At 42.4% G+C, this 14,873-nt stretch overlaps 1 protein-coding gene across 1 annotated transcript; it reads right to left on the bottom strand.

Moving 5' to 3' along the window:
• Window positions 1–455: 455 nt before the first annotated feature.
• LOC136466216 (uncharacterized) lies at window positions 456–3,841 on the bottom strand. Its single transcript, XM_066464640.1, has 4 exons — window positions 3,474–3,841; window positions 2,473–2,578; window positions 1,381–1,461; window positions 456–1,040 (listed from the first exon to the last, which is right to left on the bottom strand). Exons 1-4 carry the CDS (start codon window positions 3,839–3,841, stop codon window positions 456–458), a joined length of 1,140 nt encoding a protein of 379 aa, XP_066320737.1.
• Window positions 3,842–14,873: the final 11,032 nt, after the last annotated feature.

A 14,873-nucleotide genomic window follows, 5' to 3' on the forward strand; every position in this document is an offset into this window, starting at 1 on the left:
GAAGGTAACAAATGCCCCGCTTTTATCCTTGCCAGTAGCAAACACGTCTGCTGGTATGTCAACACTAACTGCATGCAGGCCAGCATTCACTGCTCTCATGTACCAGTCATGAAACCTTTTTATCGTCCATGGACCCTTTTCAAGCACCGTCCATTGCAGCATAGGCCTTCCGGGCACATAGTTACTAGGGACATTGACATAATCATCAACCGTTGGCTTTCTTATATCCTTAAGGGTCAATGGTGTATTTGATGGCGGTTCGACATGTACATCGCCACTTGGGGCTTCCTTTGTTGGTGGCACGGCTTCAGTTGCTTGGCCGGCGGCTTCCTTATTCTGTGACGGTTCGAGCTCAACGACTCGTGCCGTCCACTGCTTTCCAAGCCCTTTCAGAAATAGAACTGTGCCTGCTGCTTTCCCCTTTTTTGGCTCATAGGGAGAAACCAATTTTGGAATTAGAAATTTCTTTGCCTTCTTGGAGGCCGGTGCTTGTGGGGGAGTTGCTCTGCTTCCTTATGCTTTGGTGGTGGCGGGGGAGTTTGCTCATCTTCATTCTGCTTTGGTGGTGGCGGGGGAGTTTGCTCTACCTCCTTCTCTGGTGTTGTGTCCTTCTTGGCTGGCGGAGTCTGCTGCTCAGGCATGTTCTTGGCTGGCCCCTCGAGCTCATCCAGCGAGAATGACATATCATGTATTGGGGATGACGACGGTGGCTCATAAATATACGGGGATGCTGGGGCATGCATTGACGATGCTGGCTGTTGACTTGTTTCGGCCTCTTGGGATGCTTGATGCACTGGTGGAGAGGGTGTCATTGGTGGATCAATCAACCTTACGTACCGTCTCGGCCATTGTATGAAGTTCTTGATTGCTTGTCCAAGCTTCTCTATACCCTCAGAGGTCGGGATGTCGATGAAGTCGTCTTCATATCCACTCTCGACCGTCAACACTTCCACCCTGCAGTATGCATCTTGCATCTCGACACCATGGAACCTACGTCCAGGGTGGCATTGCCTGTGGCCACTTGCTTTGTATGCTGATTCCTAAGGCCATATCCAATTAACAATGAGCAAGGCCAAGGTTTATCAATATCGTCAACTGGATAATGGTCCTGATTTGATGTTGACGCTATACTGCTTGGAAAGGGCATAGATTGTGTGGCCATCTCCTGGCTACCCAAGGGTTGAGCTGGGACATGCTGCATATATGAAGGAGCTTGTGATGATATCTGTTGAGCAGACACTGCTCCCGCCAACCGCTTCATCACTTCAGGATCAGGGTTTTTAACGAAGTCTTCCATCAAATCCCTAAATTTTTTGGCAGTCTGCTGCTCAAAAAAATCCTTCATGTGCTCCTTATGTCGTTCTCTTTTCTTATACATGCCTTTCCACTCTTCACCAAACCCTTCTTTCCAGGTGGTTCTGGATGAGACGCCCCGTACACGACCTGGATGCTCGGGGTTACCTACAACATGATATTTAATGTCAGTGTCGATTTCTATTTTACTCGAACAAAATGGAAAATATAATTTTGTTACCTAGAGCATGGGAAAGGCTGTCCCTCTCCCTCTGTGACTTGAAGGCACCTGTCTTTTCTAGGTTTGTTGCTTCCAAAACCTTCTCGGCAACTGGCTTGATCTCATCGGGACAGGAGATCTCATCGCTCTTAGTGTTTGCCTTCCGAGCGCGAAGCCAATTCGCACTTCATTCTGGCACTATATCTGTCAATGCCAACTTGCCCTCTCTCCTCTTTGCTTCGTCTTCTGCCCTCCATTTAGGAATCTTGGTCTTGTAACCGCCAGTGCCGAGGTGGTCGTGGTACTTGTTCTTCTTCGCAAGTCTTGAGGTGGCTTGGCTCTTAGCCTTGGAGTCGTCGGAGTTTTTTATGACACTAAAACATGCCCACTGTTCTGCTGTGATAGGGTACCGCTTCGTTGGGTCCCGCCCCTTCTGCAGCCACTTTTTATTCATATCGTGCCTATAGCCCCGGAATGATATTGCTAACTGCTTCATGACATGACCCTTGACCAAACCTTCTGTTCCCTCTGGGAAAATAAACTTAGTGCACAATCGAGTCCAACAATTCTTCCTCTTTTCTTTCTGGCACCATACTCCAATCACTCTAGGTGATATCAAATTCTTCCTTTACTAACCATCCAATGGCGGCCCTAAATTTGGGTAGCGCCTCTAGAGGTGCTAAGGGCTCTCCGCTCGGGCTAATCTCTGTAATCCTATAAACTTCTTCTGGAAATCTATTCCTTCCTCTATCTCCTCGTGCCCGATCACTCTTTTTCTTTGTACTTCTTCGCTCGGATGATGTCCCGGTCGTTTGAGGTGCCGTGTCCTTATGAACATCTTGTGACTCTACCTCCATTTCGGCAACAACTTGAGAGAACACCTCCTGTCAATTCAATTGTTAGGTACATACATACACATGCATTATTCTCTCGTATAGACAATCTACGAGCATATATACCTCATCATCATTTGGCTCATCTTCAGGCTCGTAATTAGGGTCACGTTCCAACTCAAGACGGGCCTTCTTAGCTCTAGGAGATTCACGTGGTGATACGCTCGGGCTCCTATAAGGTTCGGATCCAGAGGAGTCAGATCCCGGTGTACCTATCTGGGCATCGGCCTGCTCAGCATTTGATGGAGTACTCATCTGCATGAAATATAAGTATAACCACGGAATATAAGTATAAACATGGAATACAAGTATTAACATGGATTACATAGCCTAATCAATTAGCGAACCTATTATTAACAAACCTAATTAACTAACACTAATTTGCAAACCCTAAATAATGAATATTAAATAGGAAACCCTATTTAACAAACTAATTATTATTTCACAAACCCTAATTATGCATGAAATATAAGTATTAACATGGAAAAAACATAGCTAAATTATGGAAAAAACCCTAACAAAAAACATAGTACATACCATTAATTACTAACTAAACTAATTCACAAACCCTAAATAAAGGAAATAAATAACCGTTAATTACTTACTAAATTAACTAACAAACCTATTATTAATAAACACTAACTAAATTAACTAACTAAATTAACTAATTACTAAATAAACCCTAACAAAAAATATTACTAACTATTAATAAAAAACCATAACAAAAAACATTCCTAAATTTTGCAAACAAACCCTAACTAAATTAACTAACTAAATTAACTAATTACTAACTAACTAAATTACTAACTAACTAAAGTACTAACTAAATTAGCTAATTACTAACAAAATTACCTAACAAACACTAATAAAACATTACTAATTAATTAAAAAAAAGGCAAGGCGGCCTGCCAGGCCCAGCAGGCCCAGCAAGGGCCTGCCAGGCCCAGCAGGCAACGCCGCAGGCGCTCGGAGGGGCGCGCGCGCGGCGGCGCACATGGCAGCCGCCGCCGCACCGATCGGAGCCGCCTCGGAGCGGAGCTTGGCGGTGGCGGGTGTGCACGGCCTACCTCTCGGCGTTCCAGCGAGGTCGCGGCGGCGGCGCATAGGCGGATTCCCGGCGCGGCGCGGCAGCAGCTGGCGGCGGTGGCTCGCTGCGGCGGAGCGGAGGTCCCTCGGCGGTGGCGTGGAGGCGTGCCGGTGGAGTGGAGGTCCCTCGGCGGCGTGGCGGCGGCAGCTCACGACGGTGGCAGTCCGGCGAGCGGTGGAGGAGCGGCGACGGATTTCGGCAGCCTGACGGCGTCCAATTTCTGAACTCGCGCCTCCGGGACTTAGAAATTTTCGCGGGCCACGCGCGGGAACTTATATTGGAGCACATTAGTACAGGCGGGCCATATTGACCACCGCCTGTAAAAATCTTTTCACAGGCGGGCGTCATTGACCGCCGCCTGTACTAATATATTAGTACAGGCGGTTGTTAATGAGGGCCGCCTGTACTAATACATTAGTACAGGCGGCCCTCATCAATAGTCGTCTGTACTAATGTTTTTTTTTCATTTTCCACAGGAATTCAGGTTATTTATTCCCTTTATTTAGGGCCAGCGTTGCCTGCTGGGCCCGCCTTGCCTGCTGGGCCTGCTAGGCCAGCGTTGCCTGCTGGGCCCGTTGGTAGTAATTTAGTTAGTTAGTAATTAGTTAATTTAGTTAGTTAATTTAGTTAGTGTTTATTAATAATAGGTTTGTTAGTTAATTTAGTAAGTAATTAAAGGTTATTTATTCCCTTTATTTAGGGTTTGTGAATTAGTTTAGTTAGTAATTAATGGTATGTTAATTAGGGTTAGTTATTATTTCATGTACTTAATTAGGGTTTGTGGATTAATTTAGTTAGTAAATAATGGTTTGTTAATTAGGGTTATTTATTATTTCATGTACTTAGTGGATTAATTTAGTTAGTAATTAAAGGCTAGTTTAATAGGGTTAGTTATTATTTCATGTACCTAGGGTTCGTGAATTAATTAAGTTTTTAATCAAAGGTTTGTTAATTAGGGTTAGTTAATATTTCATGTACCTAGGGTTAGTAAATAATATAGAATCCAAAGGTATACAAGAAGGGGAAAGAGGTTTTAATTAAGATTTGTTTAATTAAGTTAGAAAATAATATCATAGTCCAAAGGTATACAACAAGGGGAAATGTAAACATCTTGCTTAATAAGAAAGAGTAGCATTAGGTACAAATGATAAGTGATACATTAGTTACATGATAAACAATCTAGCGTGCTACAGTCCTTCCTTGTCCATCATGGCGCACCTAGGGCAAAGAGGTTTGCGGGATACTTTTCTCCACATTTTTTATCTTTTCTTCAAAGTTTGTAAAAAGAGACATCTCGCTGAACTGGTTAACATCCTCTAAATCCATTACACCATCAACTCCTACAATTTGTTGCTTTCCAGGGATTGCTACGTGCTTTGGCTTTTGGGTACTTTTCTTTTCATTCGTAGATAGAATTTGTTCCACATAGAACACCTGTGCAGCACGGTTAGCAAGGATCCACAGATCATCTTTGTAACCTACTTTACTTAGATCAAGAACTCTTTGGCCATAGTTATCCACAGTGACATGTTTATCTTGAACCCATCGACATCGGAACACTGGAATCTGCAGGCGTGGACCATATTCAACCTCCCATATGTCATCAATGAATCCAAAGTATGTAGTTTCTTCACCAGTTGTATCATCTACAGCCTCACATCGAACGCCACTATTCTGTGCCATGCGCTTGGTGTCCCTAAAACTGGTGGAAAATGAGAAGCCACTAATGTCATAGCTCTACCATGATATGACCTGGCTTGATGGTCCAGATGCTAAAATCTTGATGGTTTCTGATTCATCTATCATGTCCAAATTCTTTAGCCATGCGGTGAACCGACGCTTGTGTTCCTTGTGTACCCAATCATTTGTGCATCCTGGATTCTCCTCACGAAGCTCTTTCATGTGCTGCTTGGTGAATGGGTCCATTATTGTGAGTTGTTGTAGTATGCTGTAATGTACCTCTAGGACTATGTTGTAATCTGGCGGGATGAATGATTTCTGTCCCATCCTCCCTCGTCCACCAAGCCTTCCCTCATGTCGCAACGGAGGCAAACCAATTGATACCTGGTCTTTTAGGAGATTATTACATAATGGTCCTCCAGACTCAATGGCCTCTTCTGTAGTGTATGCCTCTATCATGGAACCCTCCGGATGAGCACGATTTGACATATAGCCATTCAATATTGACATGAAACGCTCATACGTCCACATTTCATGGAAATACATGGGGCCCAATGCCTCAATTTGAGGCACCAAATGAACAATAAGGTGTACCATGATATCAAAGAATGATGGGGGAAAGCACATCTCCAACTGGCTCAATGTCTCTGCAGCAAATTTCTGTAGGGACTCTAACTCATCACGGATAATTACCTTCTCAGATATCTTATTGAAGAAGTAGCACAACCGTGTGATTGCCATCTTTAAGAACACTAGATTTATAGCCCTGATGGCAATAGGAAGAAAAGTGGTCAGCATTACATGACAATCATGTGAGTTGTAGTTGGTGAGTGTAAGGTCTTTCATCGAAACAAGACTCCTTATGTTGGAGCAGAAACCAGATGGAACTTTTAAATTCTTCAACCACACACACATTGCATGTTTCTCCTCTCTGTTCAGGTTATAGCTTGCTGCCGGTAGATGGTACTTCCCATTCTCTAGGAGTACAGGGTGAAGTTCTTTTCTGATCTTTAAATGTTGCATGTCCAAACGTGAATTGAGACCTTCCTTTGTCTTGCTCTTTATGTCTAGCAAAGTTCCAACTACGTTGTCAAACACATTCTTCTGAACATGCATACCATCGATCGCATGTCGTACGTCTAAGTCTTTCCAGTACGATAAGTACTTAAAGAAAATAGACTTCTTCTTGAATGTGTCCCACTCATTTGCCTTCACAACCTTTCTTGGTTTCCCATCTTTGGTCTTTTTTCCAAACACAAACTTGACATTCTCAACTATCTTATACACTCTGTGCCCTTTACTATAACCTGATGGAGCAGTAGATTTTGATTCATCCATATTGTCAAAGTACTTATTCATCTTTTGTAAGCGGTACTTATGGCCTGCCGGTAGCCACCTCCTATGCCTCATGTACACTATCTTGTTAGATGGAGGAAGAGACACGTGCCATGTTCCATCTATGCACTCTACACAACCAACCTTTCCCTTGAACTGGCCTGATAATGAGAAGAGAGCAGGATAATCATTAATTGTGACAATAATAATTGCTCTCAGTGTGAATGTCTCTTTGCGGAACGCGTCGATCATTTTCACACCCACTTCCCATAGTATTTGCATCTCTTGCATTAAGGGCTCTAGAAATACATCCATATCAACTCCAGGTTGTGTAGGTCCAGAAATAAGAATGGTTAGCAAAAGATATTTTCTTTTTTGACACAACCATGAAGGAAGGTTGTATATTGTCATGATCACTGGCCATGTGCTGTGCGTGCTGCTCCTCTCGGCAAATGGATTCATTCCATCAGTACTCAGAGCAAACCTTACATTTCGTGGATCCTCGGCAAAGTCTGGATATTTCTTATCGAATTCTTGCCATTGCTTTGCATCGGCTGGATGTCGTAACTTTCCATCATCTTTCCTTTCATCAGAAGCATGCCAGGTCATAAGTTCCGCATCATCAGGGTTTGCAAACAAACACCTCAAACGATCAACCACAGGGAGATACCATATCACCAATGCAGGAATTCTTCTCAACGCATAATAGTCCACTTCGATATTGCTAGTGGGCTTTGAACGTTTGTCTTGTTGAGTCTTTGTTTGTGTCTTCTTTCGCTTCCTCCCTGAAGAAACAGAGGCTGCATTCTCTTCCTCTCGATAATCTTTATTCGTCTTGTACCTACTAGCACCACAGTTTGGACAACTGTCTAAGTCTTTATACTGATCACCCCGATATAGAATACAATGATTTCTACATGCGTGGATCTTCTCAACACCCATCATAAGTGGAGTGACTAGCTTCTTTGCATAGTACGTGTTAGCAGGCACTTTGTTCTCCTTAGGAAGAAGGTCTCCAAGTACACGCAATAAATCATTGAAACTAGCATCGGACCAACCATATCTAGCCTTAATTGTCAAAAACTGAAGAACAGCCCGTAGTGTCGACCACTCTTTGGTACAACCTTTCGACTCGTCGTACAAAGGCTCTTCTGCTGCCTTCTTCAAGGCTTCCATTCGCTTCATGAAGAATATTGATGGATCCGCACAATGGTTCATTATTGCCTCTAAGAAATCTGCATCTTCAATGACATCAGTGTTAACATGCTGAGTTTCATTAACATCGGACGTAGAATTATGAGTTTGATTGACATCTGGCATAGCATGATGGATTTCATTGATATCTGGCATAGCATCACATTCATTGAGATATGTCATTGGACCCTCCACATTGATGTTACTTGCAGTGTTGTCAGTTGTCCGCATATAAGGTGTAGAACTACCCTCACCATGTTTTGTCCAAATCAAGTAGTCCTCCACAAATCCTCTGCAAACCAGATGAGAAGTGATTGCTTCCACATTGTCAAATACCACAATATTTTTACAGTTTGCGCATGGACAACATATGTGCTTCGCCTTTGTTCTCTGAGCATGTATCTTCACGGCATCAATAAATTTTTGGACCTCCACTACATAAGATGGGTCTAATCTTGATAAGTTGTACATCCATAATGACCTCTCCATATTTATCTGTAATTAGTTAGGAAAATATTGTATGTCACTCTAAAAACAAAACGAAAATAACCCCTCATAACTAAGATTCTATCCTCCATCAATTAAATAGATATGAAAACCTACCTCTTACAGAATTTACAAAATAAAAAATTTAAATAATTATTTAAACTCATTTTTATAATTATAAGAATTAATTAAACGGAGATGGCATCTTGATTAACAAACCCTAAGTATAAGCAAAAATAACAAACCCTAATTAACAAACCCTAAGTACATAAAATACTAACTAACCCTAATTAATAAACCATTAATTACTAACTAAATTAATTAACTAACCCTAAGTACATGAAATATCTAACCCTAAATAATAAACCATCAATTACTAACAAAAATTATTGAAAAACCTAAGGTACATGAAATAATAACTAACCCTATTTAACAAACACTAAGTATAGACAATAATAACTAACCCTAATTAACAAAACATTAACTACTAAATTAATTCATAAACCCTAAGTACGTAGATTAAAAAACTAAATTAATTCACAGTTTATAATTACAGGAAATAAGTATAACAATTGACAAGACTTTATAAAGTGTTAATCATTATTCTATTACATAGATCTACTCACAAGAATTCTAAAAAGTATTTATTTTCTATAATCCGAGCAAGATACAATTTACTATGAATTTACAAAAAAAATAGCTAAAACTCTCTCTCTTGCCCTAGCTATGAACCCTAACCCTAACCCTAGATTTAGAGCACCTCCAATACAAGAATTGAACCAAAGAATCACTAAAAAAAATGGCGGCAACGACACTAACTAACCTTTTGGAAGTTTCTCACCAAAGAAATGAAGTTCAAAACCTCCCCCCCCTTGGAATCGCCACTTCTCTGTCCGCCACTGTGCACACAGCACGCGAGTAACTGTTCTTGTCCGGAGGTGGACGAAGGGAATTTATAGCAGCATTAACACAGGCGGTTGGTAAGGAGGACCGCCTGTGTAAAACAATTTACACAGGCGGCTCTCCTATCTCTACCGCCTGTGTAAATACCTGTATTTACACAGGCGGTTTATAATGTCAGCCGCCTGTGTAAATGGTATTTACACAGGCGGTTGTCATTGTAAACCGCCTGTGTAAATACACGTATTTACACAGGCGGTAGAGATAGGAGAGCCGCCTGTGTAAATTGTTTTACACAGGCGGTTCTCTTGCTGGGCCCACCCTATTTTTTGTACTGGCGTCATGAAATTGTGAACCGCCTGTGAAAAAAAAACAACGTGCCAGCAAAAATGATTTCTGTAGTAGTGCCTTTTTCTATATATAATTGTGAAGGTGGACAATTTTTTAAAAACCAAAATAGATCTGACGGTTAAGAATAGTTGGAGTCTTTCGACTAATGGTTAGAAGTTTCTGATTAATGTGGGAATTTCTAGCATTTATCTTTTTTTTAGCGCTTCTGGTGAGGATTAAAGTGGAGGCTATGTTTTTTAATTTCTTGAATAATATTTTTCTGAACATATATCTGACTAATAAGATATTAGTTTTTTAATCAACTTTGAACGTGAATACAGGAGATTTGTGCCCGTTCCCGTATGTTTTTTTAGTTTCTTGATGAATATTTTTCTGTACGTTGAAGTTGTGGAGATTTTTTCCAGTACATCTTTTCTTGAAGGGTTTTTTCTGGTACATCAAAGTTATTTTTTAACCGTACAATGAGATATTAGCCTTTTTTCTATATATAACTGTGAAGGTGGATAATTTTTTAAAAACCAAAATAGATCTAACGTTTAAGGATAGTTGGAGTCTTTCGACTAATGATTAGATGTTTCTGATTGATGTGGGAATTTCTAATATTTATCTTTTTTCTAGCGTTTCTGGTGAGGATTAACGTGGAGGCTCCGTTGGTACCTCTAAAGTCTGAACTGGCCGCGGCCTGCTGGGCTGTCCATGCTACGCACAGACCCACCGTATGGCACGGGGATGGCGAGCAGACGCCAAATCTACACAACACACTGAATTACCAGACTGACATAGCAGTAGACACATAACACATTAAAACAAGATTTTGAATAATGAGAAAAAAAAATTGATAACAATTTGGTTCCAAAAGGAATAGTTTCTAACAATCAGCGCACAGAAATTAGAGTTTCACTGTCGAATTTCAAGTGACGTCGTTGAGGTATGAGGATATGATGAAATTGTGAGGGGCTATAATCAACATCCCCACCAAAGAAAATATGCTCTTTAACATACCAACTCAAGAAGCCAAAACAAATAGTTCCCAGAAAAATATAGAAGCTTAAAGTGTCTTTAGCTAGGAAAATGTTTCTCTCGAGTCTCGATGACTCAACCACAGCACTATGATCAGAAATTATTTTCAAAGAAGAAATTAGATAATGTACCTGCAATAATCCAATAGCATCATTCGAACACATCAAGAATATAGAACAAAGTACTTCCAGAAGCTTCGAAGAGAAAGCACGTATCGCTTTCAAGTTTTTCTCTGCCAGATTTTGAGTATAATGTCCCTTTGCTCTTCTTTCAGATTTGCTTATTTCATCATCAGCGAGAATGTCCTCTTCCCTAGAAACCGACAGAGCTTCTTTGTTTTGTTTGATTAAAACCTACAAAGAACACAAGATAAATATAGAAGACATTCAGAAGGGCAAACAATTTGTGGAACAGAAATGAGACCGTGAGAAACACAATGCCACGCAAGTCAGGTTGGTTCTGGAGAGTGTCACATAACACATCTTGTAAAGCTCTAAAATTGCTTGACGTGTCACATGAGTAGTTGCAACAAGATGGTAACAAAGACCACAGAGAATACACATAACCTCCAGCTCTCTTGGCAGAGAAAAGTTTGTCATTCTTCAAAAGCTGCTCAGTTGATATATTCAAAACATAGTGAGAGTGCACACAGTAAGAGCTCAGTCCAAAATCAAGTCATTCTTGTAAAGCAGAGAATTTTCAATGAATACCAAATACCTTAGGAATGCTTTTCTCGATGGCTCTAACCATACCCAGAATATCTCTTAAGAAAAATTGTAAACAGGCACCAACAATGTGCTTCTCCATAATAGGGAGAATCCATACATTTTCATCACATATTGACTGAATCTGGAGAATTTCAAGAACATTCTTTGGCCCCATTGCTGCAATCGCTGAACCAAGACATGCATCAAACTGCAGAATGGAAGAGATTCACTAATCAAAGACCAAATAAATTATTGCAGTATGAAGGCCATGAAAGTGCACACTGCACAGCATTATCTGCCATCCATTCCCTTAGGAATATATTTTAACCACAACAAGATAGCACTAGTGCACAACAGCCATGATTCATTGATTCCCCTAAGCAACATTTTGACAAACCCCATATCCTTTATCGGTCATCGGTGAGCCGACAAGTGGCCTTACGAGCCACGGTGCTACTGTGCGGTCCCGTCGGCCATCGGTAGGCCGATAGGACCTGTCGGCCAGCGGTGAGCCGACAAGTGCCTGCACGCCGCACATCATCTGTGCTACTATACGTTGCCGGTGTACGTATTTTATGCTGCATGTGTGTCCGTCCACTGGCTGCTATATATCTACTGTCTAGACTTTTCATGTGCCCGTACGTTATCTGCTATGTACCGTATATACTGCCATGTGCCCGTACGCTATCTTACTGTACATACTACCGTATGCCCGTATAGCATCCCGCCCCACGCCGAATGTGTCCAAACTGTTCGTCGCTTATATACCTATATATATATATATATATATATATTTTAATTCTCATTAGCATTCTATCTTGTCATACAGGTTGTTTACATCAGCAACCACTGACACATACGCCTTCGTTCAAGCTATTTGCATTAGCAAACCACATTATTCACTAACATATATTTAGTTGTCCACGTTAGAGTGCTAAAATCATCCACTAACATATACTACGATAGTTATTCATTCATATTTAAGTAAATATTCAAGTAGTATAATTTTATCTACAATTCTCACAGCAACACGATGTATACTTTTAATATTATATATTGGTGAATCTTACTTCCTTCCTTCTATATATATGCATAGGCATACCGCATAGGCGGCATAGCCAGTCGAGAGGGCCAAAGATCGAGCAAACATGGCCGTCTTCATCAGCTCCTCCGGCATGTACGGCTCGCCAAGGCGCGCTACGGCGACGACCACGACGACGCTCCTACACGCACTAGCCGCCGGCGGCGGCCTCCTCCAGGCGCCGGTCGCGGCACGCGGGTCACCCGAGCACGAGAAGCAGCAGCATGAGGACGACCGCATCTTGGGGCTGCCGGGCCAGCCCAACGGCGTGGCGTTCGGCGGCTACGTGACCATCGACGACCACAACGGCCGCGCGCTCTACTACTGGTTCCAAGAGGCCGACGCCGCCGAGCCGGCGGGCGCGCCGCTCGTCCTCTGGCTCAACGGTGGGCCCGGGTGCTCCTCCATCGGCCTAGGCGCCATGCAGGAGCTCGGCGCGTTCCATGTCCACATCAACGAGTACGCATGGAACAAAGGTAGCTAGCTAGCTAGCATGCATGGAACAAAGGCTGCATGCACTAATAGATGCCGCATGCATGCGTGCATGTGGCGGTGAACCTCGGTCGTATCACACGTAGTATATGTCACCGTACGTTGGTTCACGCATGCAGCCGCGAACATACTCTTCGTAGAGTCGCCGGCCGATGTGGGATTCTCTTACAGCAACACCAGCTCCGACCTATCTATGGGCGACGACAGAATGGGTAGGTGAAAACCATATGACAAATATTAATTACCCATTTATTTGTACACTCCGTCTCAAAATGAACATCATTCTTACTTGTCAAGAAATCAAACATTATCAAATTTTGACAAAAAAAACATCATGTTTGCCGTCAGTGAATTGTCAAGAAATCAAACATTGTCAAATTTCGTCAAGAAATCAAACATCATTCTTACTTGTCAAGAAATCAAACATCATCCAAATGTAAGTCCCTGATCGCCAGCAGTGAATTGACATGTTTGCGGCATTTTATCTTCCAAATCTGTATAGCAACTCAATTTGATACCTTACTACGAGTTTGACTACTCTCTGAGGAGATGACGACAGAACAAGTCTCGTCAAGTTTGGACTTAGCCACGGTAGAAAACCAGACTTAGCCATGGTCGTAAATTCTAGACTTTTAGTCATATTTCCACGTGCTCACACGTCATGACGTGCTTACATGTCATGAGGTGTGTTGCATCCGTGCTTGGATGCCTGCACATGCACGTCATGAGCCCCATTCGAGAGCACTGGCGACGTGCGGTCAAAGCCCCATTGGAGACAGCCTGCCCCGTTGTATTGTTGTGAAAAAATTGCTGCCCACATCCCATCGCCCCCACCTTCAGCCAGACACGCGCCAATAAATACCACGGCCATGCAGGCAACATAATGGCTCATACATGGGGACAAGGAGAGAGAGCGAGCGAGACTGCGACAAGGGATCAATCAATGAAACATGTTTATCACCACGGGCCGGCCAGCAGGCTAGTATAGATTTTCTAGAGGTCGACGCCGTAGCAATTGACGTCGAGCTCATGTCACGTCCACGCCACGTAGACAGCCACATCAACGACATGCAGAAAATGACCCTGGACCTCGGCGCCAAAGCAATTGGCGCCGAGACGTGTAAGCTCGTCGGTTGAGGAAGAGGAGCTCGTCGGTCGTAACTTAAAGTGGCTACAGAATAAGTTATTTTGTAGCCGGCTACAAGGTAGTAGTTCTATATAATTGCTACGTTAATTTACGAGATTATAGTAACTCCTTACTAAGTGGTTTACTATAATGTTATGGTAAATATCCTCATGAGTTATAGTAACCCAACTATCGTAAATATGTGTTGACATTATCGTAAATTAGTATATAAAATTATCGTAAATGGAGGTGGCTACAAAATAACTTATTTTGTAGCTGGCTACTGAATATACTCTCCCTATATATATATATATATATATATATATATATATATATATTCTCATTAGCATTCTATCTTGTCATACAGTGCTTTTTCCTGACGCCAACCATAGTTTTTATCGTTATCTGCTGGCGCTATTATGAAGAGAGTCGATTCCAGTACTGCATTCGAATCAGCTGATACCGACCTTTATGCAATCGATTGCTTGATGACACGATCTTGGGAGCTTTCGAGTTCATGCAATTCTTCTTCCCAAATCTTGGTGTAAACAATTTCCAAAATAAATTCAAAGGGTAGAATAGTACTTTCACGTGGCTGCTAAACCCAGCTCTCAATTACCCATTCTTCACCGTCCCCAATTTAATCCAAAGCCACACGTATCCAAATCCAAGGGATAATAGTAACCCAGTGGATAATCGAAACAGACAAGGATGAACACACGGACATTACTGGGAGCAAAATCTCGTCGCCATTTGGGTGCCAAACTGCCGACCTGAAAGATTGACGAGCTGGAAACGAAGCGACTGCAGCAGCCAGCGCAGCGTCTGTCCGTCCCTGCTCGGCCGCCGTCATCACAGATTGTGCAGCAGGTTGGACCCCATGGGCGTCAGCTTATTGTCCTCCTCAAACCAGCCACGGGTCTATCGGAGCTCCTCGTGCTCGTGCCGTCAGAGGCGGCGGCCCGCCGCCGATGCCTCGCGTGGTTATATGGTCTGTCATGGTCGCGC

The sequence above is a fragment of the Miscanthus floridulus genome, chromosome 7 (genome assembly GCF_019320115.1).
Source record: "Miscanthus floridulus cultivar M001 chromosome 7, ASM1932011v1, whole genome shotgun sequence".
In the NCBI taxonomy this organism is placed as follows: domain Eukaryota; kingdom Viridiplantae; phylum Streptophyta; class Magnoliopsida; order Poales; family Poaceae; genus Miscanthus; species Miscanthus floridulus.